The sequence below is a fragment of the Canis lupus genome, chromosome 9, assembly GCF_003254725.2.
Source record: "Canis lupus dingo isolate Sandy chromosome 9, ASM325472v2, whole genome shotgun sequence".
Lineage (NCBI taxonomy): Eukaryota > Metazoa > Chordata > Mammalia > Carnivora > Canidae > Canis > Canis lupus.
Genome location: NC_064251.1, coordinates 59280699 through 59295475, shown reverse-complemented (window position 1 = coordinate 59295475; position 14777 = coordinate 59280699). Strand labels below are relative to the sequence as shown.

At 39.1% G+C, this 14777-nt stretch overlaps 1 protein-coding gene across 7 annotated transcripts in view; it reads right to left on the bottom strand.

Annotated features, from left to right (window-relative positions):
• Positions 1-14777, bottom strand: part of SCAI (suppressor of cancer cell invasion) — a 165203-nt gene that overhangs the window by 63189 nt on the left and 87237 nt on the right. For all 7 annotated transcript variants that reach the window (XR_007413292.1, XR_003146899.3, XR_003146898.3 and 4 more), the window contains one exon: positions 14421-14552. Coding sequence is in view for 4 of the 7 variants with exons in the window: in XM_025475126.3 (XP_025330911.1) it covers positions 14421-14552 (132 nt within the window). In the remaining 3 variants the exon portion in view is untranslated. The remainder of the gene's footprint in view (positions 1-14420; positions 14553-14777) is intronic.

The following is a 14777-nucleotide window of genomic DNA, read 5'->3' as shown; positions in this document are numbered from 1 at the left end:
AGAAGCTAATATACAAACCATTATAATTTGATTAGGGTCTAAAACTAAGGTAATTTTATAAAGAGTTTTAGACAAATTCTACTGTTCAGAGCTTGACTATGGTTTTAAACACTGAATATATCATTTGGCCATTATTACTGATGTTAGAGGTGGGAAATTAATGGTCCATAGAATTAAATTAAATGGGGCCCTGTGAATTATCCTGTGAGCTAAACGACCTGATATTTCACTTTTTTGCAAAGGCACCTATGTTATAAATTGGCCACTCATATTCTTCTTGCAAAGCTTTAGAGGAAATTGAAAAGTATGACCCTTATCTCACTTTTTTTCAATCCTAAACTCTCAACAAAAGTTAGGAGACTACAGTAGGAAGAAGTGTGGTGCAAATGATTAAACTTGTTCTTAGAGATGTTTCCAATGTATGTTGAGATGTCAAAACTTAGGGAAATCTTTTCTGGGTTTCTACAAATCAACTGTCTTTACTAAACTGAATTAGCTAAGATCACTGATGCACACCCACACCTGACATCCTAGTCCAACAGCCACTCTTCCAACTTCCTCACGTCAGTCTTCCCTGTGGTGTGCTACTTTTCACCACTTATACCATCCTACAATTCTCTCCTCTTTATTTTCTTTCTGTTCTCTGCTACTAGCTTCTCTTTCTTTGGTCCCGTCCTTAAATGCCTGGCTTCTCCAGGGCATGTATATGTATATGTAAACAGGCACAATGAGGATCAAGGAGCTTAAATGAGTTGCCTGAGAACGCATGACCAGTAAGTAAATTGTTGAGCTAGGATTCAAAGTCAAATCTTCTAACCCCTAATTTAATGTTCTCTCTCCCCCCCCCCCTTTTTTTTGTTCTCTTCTTTCTAACATAAGGGAAAACAACCTAGATTTTGATTCTACATTAGTAAATTTCTTCTCTGTGAGCTCATTCTGCTCCCCAGGTCATGGGATGCAAGTGACCTCCAACAAAGCTGTGGCCAAAGCCGTGGTCAAAAGCATAATTCAACTTCTCTGAACAGAGTTTTCAGTAAAAGAGCGCAGTGTTCCATCACACATTCTTGTTTACACAGAGAGGACTGTGTTACAGTGACACCTCTGTTCCAATCCATGCCTCCGTGTTCATTTGTATACCAGACAAAACTGTGTGTGGGACTTGCAAAGCCAATTGAGCAATTCCTTGTTTTAACACTGGCATTTTTTTTTTTTTTTTAACTGACTGGTGTATCTGGTTTCCAAATTTAGGTTTAGGATGGGTCTTGAGTTTGAAGGTGCTGGGGGTATCAAAAGGTCTAGGCTGTTAAGGCTGTTTCCTTTAGGAGTATACCTTAATGATACTACTATACCAAACATTTTGTTTACTGAGAGGGAGCAAAGCTTTTTTTGAATGGGAATTTGAGGGAAAATGTACCAGAGTGCTTGATTAGGGTAAAGGTAAATAACCTCTTTATCTTGGTATCTTGCTCCTATCCCTAGTTCTGTACCTAGAATGGTGTGGGCACACAGAGGCACTTAGTACATTGTTCCATTCCTTTTTTTAATTTTTTTTTATTTTTTATTTTTTAATTTATTTATGATAGTCACACAGAGAGAGAGAGAGAGAGAGGCAGAGACACAGGCAGAGGGAGAAGCAGGCTCCATGCACCGGGAGCCCGACGTGGGACTCGATCCCGGGTCCCCAGGATCGCACCCTGGGCCAAAGGCAGGCGCTAAACCGCTGCGCCACCCAGGGATCTCCCATTGTTCCATTCCTAATGATGGTTTACAAATTTGAATAACTTTGAATAATCACCCCCAGTTTGAATTTAGACATCCTAAACCAAATAAAGCTATGGAATGGTGTCTCCTCCTCCTGTGAATCAGCTCCAGAGAAGTATAAAAATTCTCACATTTAGAAATGGAGCTATTAATAAATTTCTTTCTTTTTTTTTTTAATAAATTTATTTCTAATGGCACCTTGCTCATTGGAAAAAAAAAGGTTGTCCAGTGTTAAATCTCATGTCCCCTCTATGGTGTTGCTACCTTGTCCCACCAAATGTCCATGACTATTTTGTAGGTATGATGATGCCCAAAGGAGCCCTACAGATATGAATTCCCCTGAGGACCAAGGAGATGAGTGCAAGAAGCCAGGAAGTTAACCGCGCCATTCCTACAGTCGAGTATTTGCCTGTGTCACCTCCAGAGAAGAGGCTATCAGAACAACCCTGTGAGTTTTGGAATCCTCACTCTTATATTGAAAAAAAACTCTGAAGTAGCACTTCCTAAATTAGAACCCATCTTATTAACATAAGCTATTGCTTTATTCACCAAACCCTTGGTTTTCTCAGTTACAAGAAAATAGACACTAATGCGGTTGTTTGGAGGATTCAATGAAATCCCTTGTTCTCAAAACATCTTTACACTCCCCCTGGAAGATCTTAAAAAGTAAATACAAATACCTTCCCCTTTACCAATCCCTGATTTTACCCACCAGCAACTAAAAAGGTGAAGAAGCCCTGTATCTGTTCCTAGCAAGACCTGACAAGATCTTCAAAACAGTAATGTTTCAGATAAGGTTATACTAGACTTTGATGGTCTAATTAGAAATATACTCATCTCGGGGTGCCTGGGTGGCTCAGTCGGTTAAACATCTGCGTTCATCTCAGGTCATGATCCCAGGGTCCTAGAATCGAGCACCATGTCAGGCTCCCATTCAGCAGGGAGTCTGCTTCTTCCTCTCTCTCTGCCCCTCCAACTGTTCCTGCTCTCTCTCTCTCTCTCTCTCTCTCTCTCACTTGCTTACTTCTGAGTAAATAAATTAAATCTTTAAAGTAAAATAAAATAAAATAAAATTTTGGTATAGTATTTAAATCACTGATTTTCTAAATTCTGGGGAAAGGGGATAGCAGCTTAGTCTTTAATCTACTCAGATACATTCCAAAAACAGAGAGAACCACTAGATAACAAAACCAAAACCCACAGACAACATTTTCAGCAAAAGTTAAGTGTTATGTTATGGGCTATGTCACCCCCAAATTCATATATTGAAGTCCTAACCCCTGGTACCCAGAATGTGCATTTGGAGATGGGGCCTTTAAGTAAGTATAGTAATCAAATTAAAACAAGGGCTTGGGGCAGTCCGGGTGGCTCAGTGGTTTAGTGCCGCCTTTGGCTCAGGGCCTGATCCTGGAGACCCAGGATCAAGTCCAATGTCAGGCTCCCTGCATGGAGCCTGCTTCTCCTTCTGCCTCTCTCTCTCTCTCTCTCTCTCTCATACTCTCTCATGAATAAATAAAATCTAAATAAATAAGTAAGTAAGTAAGTAAGTAAATAAATAAATAAATAAATAAATAAATAAATAAATAAATAAATAAAAACAAGGCCTTTTGGGTGGGTACTAATACAGTCTGACTTGTGTCCTTATAACGAAGAGATGAAGACACACACAGAAACACCAGGGATGTGGATGCACAGAGGCATGACCACATGAGAAAGAAAACGGCCATCTGCAAGCCAAGGAGAGAGGCCTCAGAAGGAACCAAGTCTGCTGGTACCTGGATCTTAGATTTCTAGGCTCCAGAACTGTGAGACAATAAATTTTTGTTGTTTAAGCTACCCCATCGGTGGTATTTTGCTATGATAGTCCTAGCAAACTAATATAGTAAGTAATAAAGTGTCTCTCAAATCCCCAAATACAGGTGGGTGGGGACAAATCACCAACAGCCAGAAGACCTGTAGGGTATTGGCATCTGTACAGAAAGAGACAGAAGAAACAAAGGGGACATCTGAGGGACCTGTGAAGAAGAGAAACTCCCAAACAGCCAAAATGTATTCACCAGAAAGCACAGTGGATCATTCTGAGAACAGAAGCTGAAAGTGGGAGGAATTCTGCCCGAGCCAATAGCCATATGTGGGTACTGAGTACTTGAAAAGTGGCTCATCTGAACTAAAATGTATGTAAGTATAAAATATTCAGCATACTTCAAAGACTTAAGTATGAAAAAAAAAAGAATGTAAAAGATCTCAATAATTTTTCTGTATTGATGACATGCTGAAATAAAGTATTTTAAATATATTGGACCAAACAAAATATATTACTGACATTAATTTCACATTTTCTTTTTTTCTCACATTTTTAAGATCCGGCTACTAGAAAATTTGAAATCATGTTTCTGGCTCATATTAAATTCTTATTAGCCAAGGCTTCTCTGGATCACGTGATCAAGATATTTACTGCCCTCTCGAGGCAGTCAGTCTACTTCAGATACATGTGCAATTCTTTTCGGTGGTAAGCCACAGAAAACGAAAGCATTCATCACAAGCTTGTACAGGTAGTTTAAGTATTATCTCTGAAATCACATGTATTTTACTATTACCAGTTTGGAGAACTTACCTCTAGGAAAGTAGTAATTTTTTGAGGAAAAGAGAAAGAATAGGGAGGTGCAGAAAAAAGGGAAGAGGAAGGAGAGGGTGGGGGAGGGGAGAAAGGAGACAAGGGAACCAATCATTAATTTCCAGTTACCCTTTCCTATTCAAGAACAAGGGCATCCTAAAAATAGGTTTTTCAAGGAAGCACCTAGGGGATTGGTGCTGTAGGGGATTTCTTCTTTAATTAGAAATATTGGGAGCATTTTTAAGTAGAATAATTTCTGCAGTTATCTTTTATTTAACACCATTACACTTTACTTTGGTGCACTTCTGTGTGTGTGTGTGTGGGGGGGTATGTGTGTATAGCCTCCAATGCTTATTTTGGCTGTGTGTATTTGCTCCTCTGGAGTCAAATAATCAGCAATTTGGAGGCCTCTGCTGTCTCAAAGCACCAAAGTCATGGATATCACTGGTAGACACAGCTGTGTATCTCAAATATATGTCTCAAGATGCTGCCTTATATAATCCCAGCAAGTATTCCATTCTGCTCTAGCAGTCTTAGTCACCATGGTAACTGGAACCCTGCAAGCACTTGGGCTTTTGATCATTTTCTGACAGTATTCAAAGATATTCCTAACATTATTCTCACTTCATTACTACTGTAACTACATGCAAGAGCTATTAAAAGAAAAACTCCATTCATTTTATCCATTTCTCACTGCCTTGGGCTATGTTTTCTTACACAGTCAGTGGAAAGAACTTATTTATTATGCACATAATATAAGGAGATATTTTCAGGCAAGAAAAACACTTCATTAAGATATTTATGTCTAGGAAAAATAAAAAGCTCTGACAAGTTAGATGAATGACTTAATATAAGATGGAAAGACACACCTTCAAGACTAAAGAGGGAATTTATTATACCCAGGTAAGATACTATATAAAAACTCTGAAGCCTTTCATGCACTGAAATGCAGTTTTTGTTCTGCTCCTAAGCAGTTAAAAAAGTCCAAGTAAGACGGAACACACGGGGGTTGCAGAGGCACTATATGTTCTATTTCCTTATCCAAGTACAAACCACATAGATGTGCTCTGTCTGTAAAAAATACATTTATAATGTTTGTACTTGTCTGCAAGTATATTATACTAAATTTAATAACTAGTTTGTGAACTCAAGAAAAAAGGTGGGACCACCAAGGTGGCTCAGTCAGTTAAGCGTCTGACTCTTGATTTCAGCTCAGGTCATGGTCTCAGGGCCATGGGACTGAGTCCTGAGTTGGGCTCCATGCTGTGCATGAGGCCTGCTTGGGATCCTCTCTCTCTCTGCCCCTCTCGCCTCCCACCCCTCCTTTCTCTCTCTCTAAAAGGAAAAAAGAAAAAGAAAAAAAGCAATAACCCAAAGGAAAGCTAGCCAAAAGATAATCCCTAACAGTGAAAGGAACGTCGGAATGAAGAGATCCATGAAGAGAGCCATGAAGACCCATGAAGAGAGTCATGCAACTCCAGCTTGGACCCCACTGTCCCCATTTCACCAAGTCCCAAAGCTGGTCCAGACCACCACCAATATATTTCTTGTTCTTTAGAAGCACTGTAACCTGTTTCCTATACAGACAAACATAACAAAAAAAAAAAAAACCTTTCTTTTAATTTTTCCCAAAGAAATCTCCTCTATTTTATTTTATTTTAATTTTTAAAGATTTTATTTACCTATTCATGAGAGACAGAGAGGCAGAGACACAGGCAGAGGGAGAAGCAGGTTCCACGCAAGGAGCCCAATGTGGGACTCATCCAGGGACTCCAGAATTACTCCCTAAACCAAAGGCAGATGCTCAACTGCTGAGCCACCCAGGTGTCCTGAAATCTCCTCTATTTTAAAAGAAACCCCACAAAAACTCTATCAACTCTTAAAGCAGGGAGGTGTTTAATTTGCATAACTTAAAGTGCTTTGGAGGGGGAATGAGAGAGTAGTGTGGAGAAGAATGCCACACACCCCAACTCACCACCCTGGGGAACTCTAACATTACCCACATAATTGATAAACAGAGGGAGGCCTTGCCAACCAAGATCTAATACTGAACAAAGAACTTTCATTTATATAAATAAGCACACAGTACATGCACCAGATACTTGGAGAAAATCACCACCAAATATATTTGGGCTTTGGTTAGGGACCTGACTGGGCACTCAGAACCAGCAGTCTCCACTCAGAGATTATGGTACAGGGCATCAACAGGATACCGGCAGAATGTTTGATAAGTCAAGATCATGAGGAGCATTACTGTTTTTACAATCTGTGCTTTTTCACTGAAACATGTTTCATGGCCAACCATTCATTTATATACCTATCAAAATCTTGTTAATAGTTTATATTATTCCATGTTTGTGTGTAAAACAGATTTTCTTAAAAAATGAAAAGAAAAAGGAAGAGAGTTTAAGTACTAATCTCTCAGTAAAACTATAGACCAGTGCTGCCATGAGCCACATCCCTCTCAAACAGCAATCCAAAAGCATTCAGAGAATATAGATTCTTACTCACCATATTTATCATAGAATAAGTAAGACTGTTTAAAATAAAGAGGGCCTTGCACACAAAATACTGAAAATAAATCCCTGATGAATTTGCTTACCCATTCTTCTAGGCCAAAATTTATCATTATTAGTATTGTGAAATTTTAAAATAGCACGTTAGGAAAGTTAGGAAAGGAAATATTATTTCCTAATAGCACGTTAGGAAAGTACTACTCCACATCTGGGAGGCAGTCAATATATGAGTAGAGAAAATATTGCTTTCTAAGTAACAATTTAGGATACCTGCAAGTTACACATATATACTGATGAAACCACTGACTTTTAACAAATGAAGAAGGGAAATTTCAAACTGGTGGGACTGTGTCTTTATGTACTGAATATTTCAAAGAACAAGAGTTAAGAGGATTAAGTCTTGAAATAGTTTCAAGTGCTCAAGAACTATATTGAAATAGGCATCATAAACATATTATAATAAATTCCTGCAACAATGAATGAACAGTCCTAAAGAGTAGACTCATACAACTTTCTCCATGTTTTTTTTTTTTTTTTTTTTTTTTAGATTTTATTTATTTATTTATGAAAGACACACAGAGAGAAAGAGGCAGAGACACAAGGCAGAGGGAAAAGCAGGCTCCATGCAGGGAGCTCGATGTCGGACTCGATCCCGGGTGTCCAGGATCACACCCTGGGCTGAAGGTGGCACTAAACTGCTGAGCCACCTGGGTTGCCCAACTTTCTCCATGTAATAGGGTTTCCTACCATCCTCACAGACACAATTTTACTCCGTAATTACTTTAAAAATTTTTTTAAAGATTTTATTTATTTTATTAATAAGAAGCACAGAGAGAGAGAGAGAAAGAGAGGCAGAGACACAGGCAGAGGGAGAAGCAGGCTCCATGCAGGGAGCCCGACGTGGGACTCGATTCCGGGACTCCAGGATCATGTCCCGGGCTGAAGGCGGTGCTAAGCTGCTGAGCCACCCGGGCTGCCCCTGCAATTACTTTAAAACTAAATAAAATTTAAAAAATAAAAAAATAATAAAACCAGTGTGATTAACAGGGCACTTAAAAAGATCAAAGTGAGACACATTTGAGGTGGTAAAATATATTTGCACAAACAACAGTTGAAAAAGAGTGAAATAAAACAATTCAATTCTAGTTAGCAGCTATTTTTTTTTTTTGGAAGACTTATTTATATGAGAGAGAGAGCATATGTGCATGAGAGCAGAGGGAGGGGCAGAGGGAGAGAGAGAAAAAGAATCTTTTTTTTCTTTTTTTTTGAGAAAAAGAATCTTAAGCAGACTTCCTGTTGAGTGCTAAGCCTGATGCAGGGCTAGATCTCATGACCTTAAATCACGACCTGAGCCAAAATCAAGTTAGGACACTCAACCAACTGAGCCAGGCAGGCAGTCCTAGTTAGCAGGTGTTTGGATACTACATATACTGTCATCATGTGGCTTAAAGATAAAGATGTACTTGAAAGTGCTTTACAGGGATTCTTGGGTGGCTCAGTAGTTAAGCGTCTGCCTTTGGCTCAGGGCGTGATCCTGCATTCCCAGGATCGAGTCCCACATCAGGCTCCTTGCATGCAGCCTGCTTGTCCCTCTGCCTGTGTCTCTGCCTCTCTCTCTCTGTGTCTCTCATAAATAAATAAAATCTTCAAAAACAAAACAAAAAAAAGAGACTTACAAACTGTAGGGTGCTGTGTAGAAATGTGTTACTGTTACTGTCGTAGTAGTTTCGGAGTGATTTTAGCCAGGGAGAGAGTCTCTAGCAGAAGATTACTTGAGTTTTATGATTCATTTAAGATTCAGAATCAGGTTAGGAAAATAATCCCTTTTTAAGAAGGGAAATGCCGGGCAGCCTGGGTGGCTCAGCGGTTTAGCGCCGCCTTCAGCCCAGGGCCTGATCCTGGAGACCTGGGATCAAGTCCCACGTCGGGCTCCTTGCATGGAGCCTGCTTCTCCCTCTACCTGTGTCTCTGCCTCTCTCTCTCTCTCTCTCTCTCTCTCTGTGTCTCTCATGAATAAATAAATAAAATATTAAAAAAAAAATAAGGGAAATGCCATTACTAAATTCAATATGCTTCTCAGACATACTCAGTGAAAACATACTCATACTATACTTCTTATATTCACTTATATTCACTTCTTATATTCAAATAAGAATATATTAGAGAAGGGGAAGGGGGACCTGGGTGGTTAACTGGTTGAACATCTGTTTGGCTCAGGTTGTGATCCGGGGTCTTGGGATCGAGTCCCACATCATGCTCCCTGAAGGAAGCCTGCTTCTCCCTCTGCCTATGTCTCTGCCTCTCTTGTGTCTCTCACAAATAAATAAATAAAACAAAACAAAACAAACAAACAAAAAAAAAACCACCATATATATACGTAGAGAGAAAAAGAGAAGTTAGTAAACTTTTGGTCAAATATATAATATCTAGTTTTTCTAAAAGCAGTATAGCAAAAAGTGCTGACATGAAATGACAAGACGAAATATGTCTTATAAGTAGTGAATAAAAAAAGAAATACATCTGATATATGGTGGACAAATTTCAGAGATATTTTCTGAAAATTATGAAAGAAAGAATAGAGATGAAAATCAAAGACACTATATCGTTGCAGAAGATTTGGGCTGAATATTTAAACTAAGCATTATAATTATAAGTGAGGAAGGAGAACAAGGAACAAGAAAGAAAAATATGAAAGAAATGCAATAACTAATTGAAAAAATAGGTTTTCTGATTTAAAAAATGTCTAAGACCTCACACAACACACAAAAATTAACTCAAAATAGTTCACAGATCTGAATGTGAAAGATAGCACCATAAAAGAAGAGAACAAGGGTAAATCTTGATGATTTCAGGTTAGGCAATGATTTCTTAGACACAGCACTAACAATGAAAGTACCAACAATGAAAGAGAATAACAAGTGGAACTTTACTAAAATAAAAGATTCCTGCTTCAGAGGATACCATCAAGAAAGTGGAGACACACCCCACAGAATGAAAAATTATACATCTGCAAATCATTATATCTCATGAAGGATTTGTATCCAGAACAATTTTAACTTAAGATAAATAACCCAATTTGAAGAATGATCAAAGGATTAGATAGGCATTTGGCTGAGGTGCCCTGGTAGCGACGATTAAGTGCCGGACTCTTGATTTCGGCTCAGGTCATGATTTCAGGTCATAATCTCAGGGTCGTGAGATGGAGTCCTTTGTCGGGCTCAATGCTGGGCACAGAGCCTGCTTGAGATTCTCTCTCCCTCTCCCTTTGTTCCTTCTTCCCCCCACCCCACTGGAGCTTGCTCTATCTCAAAAACAAACAAAACAAAAAGATATATGGCTAATACAAACATGAAAAGATGCTCAACATCATTAGTCATTAGGGAAATAAAATCACAATGAGATACACTTCATACCCATTAGAATGGCTCTCATCAAAAGGACAGACAATAGGGCTGCTTGGCTGGTTTAGTCAGTAGAGCATATGATTCTCAATCTCAGTGTTGTGAGTTTGAGCCCCATGATGGGTGTAGAGAGTACTTAAAAATAAAGTCTTGCGGGGAGGCACCTGGGTGGCTTAGTACGTTAAGTGTCTGCCTTCAGGCTTGGAATTGAGCCCATATCAAGCTCCTGTTCAATGGAGAGTTCACTTTTCCCTCTCCCTCTACCTCTCCCCCAGCTTGTGCTCTCTTTTTCCCTCTCTTGTGCTCACTCATTCTCTCTCAAATAAATAAATAAATAAATAAATAAATAAATAAATAAATAAATAAATAAAATCTTTTAAAAAATAAAAAACAAAATCTTGGGTGCCTTAGGCGGCTCAGTTAGTTGAGCATCTGACTCTTGAGCTCAGCTCAGGTCTTGATCTCAGGATCATGAGTTCAAGCCCTGCACTGGACTCCATGTCAGGCATGGAGTCTAATATATATATATTATATATATATATATATATATATATATATATATATATATATAAAGTTAAGTTAAATTTTAAAAAATAAAATAAAATCTTAAAGGGGCATCTGGCCTGGCTGACTCAGTTGGAAGAACATCTGACTCTTGATTTCAGGGTTGTAAGTTCGAGTCTCACACTAGGTGTTGAGATTACTTAAGTAAGTTTTATTATTTTTTTAAAAGATTTTATTTATTTATTCATGAGAATACACAGACAGGAGAGAGAGAGAGGCAGAGACACAGACAGATGGAGAAGCAGGCTCCCTGCAGGGAGCCCAACGCGGGACTCGATCCCAGGTCTCCAGGATCAGGCCCTGGGCTGAAGGCAGCACCAAACTGCTGGGCTACCAGGGCTGCCCTTAAGTAAGTTTTAAATAAACTTTAAAAGGGGACACTTAATCCGTTGCCTTCGGCTCAAGTCATGATCTTAGGGTCCTGGGATTGAGCCCCACATCGGGCACCCTCCTCAGCAGGGAGTCTGCTTCTCCCTCTCCCTCTTCCCCTCCCCCGCTCCAGCTCTCTCTCTCTCTCTCTCTCTTCTCAAATTAAAAACAAAATTTTTTAAAAGAAAAACCCACTAAGGAAATCCTAAAAAAAAAAAAGACAGTAACACGCATTGGCGAGATGTGGAGACACTGGAACAGTCATATATTGCTGTTGGTGTAGCTTCTTTGAAAAAGTCTGGAAGTTCCTCAAAAGGCTAAACACAGAGAATCCTATGACAGTAATTTCACTCTAAGGTTTGCACTCAAAAGAACTGGAAGTATGTCCACACAAAGCCTGTACAAAAATGTTCATAGCAGTATGAATACATAACAGGCAAAAAGTGCAAAATAACTCAAATGTCGATCATCTGATGACTAGATAGGGTATAGTAAATCTGTACAATGGAATATTAATCTGTAATAAAAGGAATAAAGTGCTGATACATGTTACTACATAGATAAACCTCAAAAAAATGTTAAATGAAGGAAGCCAGTCCAAAAGACCATACACTTTATAGTTCTATTTATACGAAAAATCCTAAATAGGTAAATCCATAGATATAGAAAGTAGATTAGTGGTCCCCAAGGGCTGAGGACTAGGGAAGGGGGGAATCACAGCTAAGGGGTATGGGGTTTCTCCTGGGGATGATTAAATATTCTAAAATTAAATTGTGTTGCTAGTATACAACTCTGTAAGTATACTAAACCATTTAATTATAAACTTCGGGAGCACCTGGGTGGCTCAGTGGTTGAGCGTCTGCCTTTGACTCAGGTTGTGATCCCAGGGTCCTGGGATCAAGTCCCATAGCAGGCTCCTCACAAGGAACCTACTTCTCTCTCGGCCTATGTCTTTGTCTCTGTGTCTCTCATGTAACCTAAATAAAATCTTTTTTTTTTTTTAAGATTTTATTTATTTATTCACAAGAGACACAGAGAGAGAGAGAGAGAGAGAGGCAGAGACACAGGCAGAGAGAGAAGCAGGCTCCATGTAGGGAGCCCAATGTGGGACTCAATCCTGGGACTCCAGGACAATGCCCTGGGCTGAAGGCAGGCTCTAAACCACTGAGCCACCCAGGGATCCCCTAAATAAAATCTTTTTAAAAAAATTATAAACTTTAGGTATATTTTACTTTTTGAAATACAGCTCTATAAATTAGAAGGGAGAGGAGGAGGGGGAAGGGAAGAGGTCGGAGCTACTATAACTTTGTTACTGTTTTAAGAGTTGGGAATAAGAGTTTCGGAGTCACAAAGGATTTTCATGCAAACTTGGAAATGCCTTCATATTCTTTAAATCTACTACTCCCTTAACTTTATTTGCTTTAATTTCAACAAGCACACAAAGGCATGTAGGAAATTTGCTTAACAGATATGCTAAATCTGAGGCTAGCAGTGAGCCTCAGATGGCCATGGGTTTTGTGTTTTTATAATTTCGTCACAGATTATTTGATGGCAGAGACTGGTAGTTTTATCTTTGAATCATTGTACCCAATACAGAATGTGGTACATACTAGGGCTCAATAAATGCTGAATAAATAAGGTAGACCTGGATAATACTGGAGATCAAACAAGAAAGTGGTCTAAGCATGTAAATTTTGAAGATTTATGACATTCCAGGGGGAAAAAAGAAGACTTAAAACCTACGCTTTAAATTTTATTTTTTGAATTATAATAATGAAAATAATTCTTTAAAAAGATGCAATTGTTCTGATTATTAGCAAAAGCAAAAGTTGATCTCAAAGATTCTTCTGTAGCACAAAATAGGAAGCAGCAGAGCTTAGGAGTTAATACTGTCTTTGGAATCCTTCATTTAACAAATGTTTACAAAGTATCTGCAATGAGCCAGACCCTGGCTTATGTACTAGGAAAACTATAACAAACAGGATCCTGCTTGTAGGAACATTTAATTTTATGTAGGTAGACATTATAAGCAAATCAGTAAGGTTGCTCAAGATAGTGATAAGTTTTATTTAAAAAAAATTAAATGAATATAGGAATAAAGTGATTGAAAGCATAGCTTTAGATTCAGTGGTCAAGGAGGATTCATTTGATGATCCTGTAATTATCTTTACAATTGTAAATGTCTTCTCAAAAGACACATTAACTTCAATACCCCAATGTGTAAAATCAGATGTAAACCAGGTACGATGTGGAACAATGTATATAAAACCATCTAACAAGGGATGCCTGGGTGGTTCAGTGGTTGAGCATCTGCCTTTGGCTTAGGGCATGATCCCGGGGTCCTGGGATCAAGTCCCACATTGGGCTCCTGCTAGGGAGCCTGCTTCTCCCTCTGCCTATGTTTCTGCCTCTTTCTCTGTGTGTCTCTCATGAATAAACAAATAAAATCTTTAAAAAAAAAAACATCTAACAAAATAGTTCTTCTCAACCTGAATAGAACAATAGAAATTATCCTCTCTCCTATTGTTTTTTTCTGTGGGACCCAGGAGATTTAACAAAAATCCCCTACCCCTGGACAAGCAGAGCAGGACTAACTCCATTTTGTGCTACACCTGCCACCTCCTATATGACCCTCACATGACCTGCTTATTGCTTAAGGCGCTGCCCCACCCTAGTCAAGCCGCTGGGCACACCCTAATGGGAAATCATAACAATGTAACCCTGCCTTGTGCCCGCCAAAACTGTGTGCCTATTATTCTGATCAAAGTAATAGGCCAGCTCAAATGGATACTATAGGGTAAGATGTAATTCAATCAGCCACCTGCGTGTGGACCAACATGACTGTGCAACTAGCTGCGTATCCCATGGGCCACTGGCCCCTATAAAGCTGCTACGCCTCTTAGTCTCGGGGTCCAAGTCCCTGCTCCACTGCGTCAGGTATACTTGGACCCAGGCTCGAGCTTGTAAATAAACCCTGGTGTGTTTGCATCGGTGTCAGCTCATTGGTGGTTTCTCGGATTCGCAATCTTGGGCACAACATTTTCATCTGAGAATGAAGTGTGTCAAAGTAAAAAGCATAACCTCTACTACAGATATTTATAAAATAGTCTATCCATAACTTTCAGAAACTTACCATACACAAGTCATGGAAAAATACAGAATGAGAAAATTTTAAGGCTTCAAGAGCCCACTAACCTTAATCCATTGAACAGCTGCTTAGACTTATCCAGAAGGTAACAAAAATCCGTAACTGTTTTTCTCTCTCCTTGTGGGATATCATCTTCAGCACCTCCAGAGGACATGATTTCTTTAAGCGCAAATTCAGTCCTGTAAGAAAACAGATGTCCAATCATCTAGTGGGTGAAAATAAAAAAGAGAACCTTAGTTATATCATCTGATAGTATTTTTTTTAAAGATAGATATATTAAAAAAAATTTAAAAAGAAAAAAAAGGGATCCCTGGGTGGCGCAGCGGTTTGGCACCTGCCGTTGGCCCAGGGCGCGATCCTGGAGACCCGGGATCAAATCCCACGTCAGGCTCCCGGTGCATGGC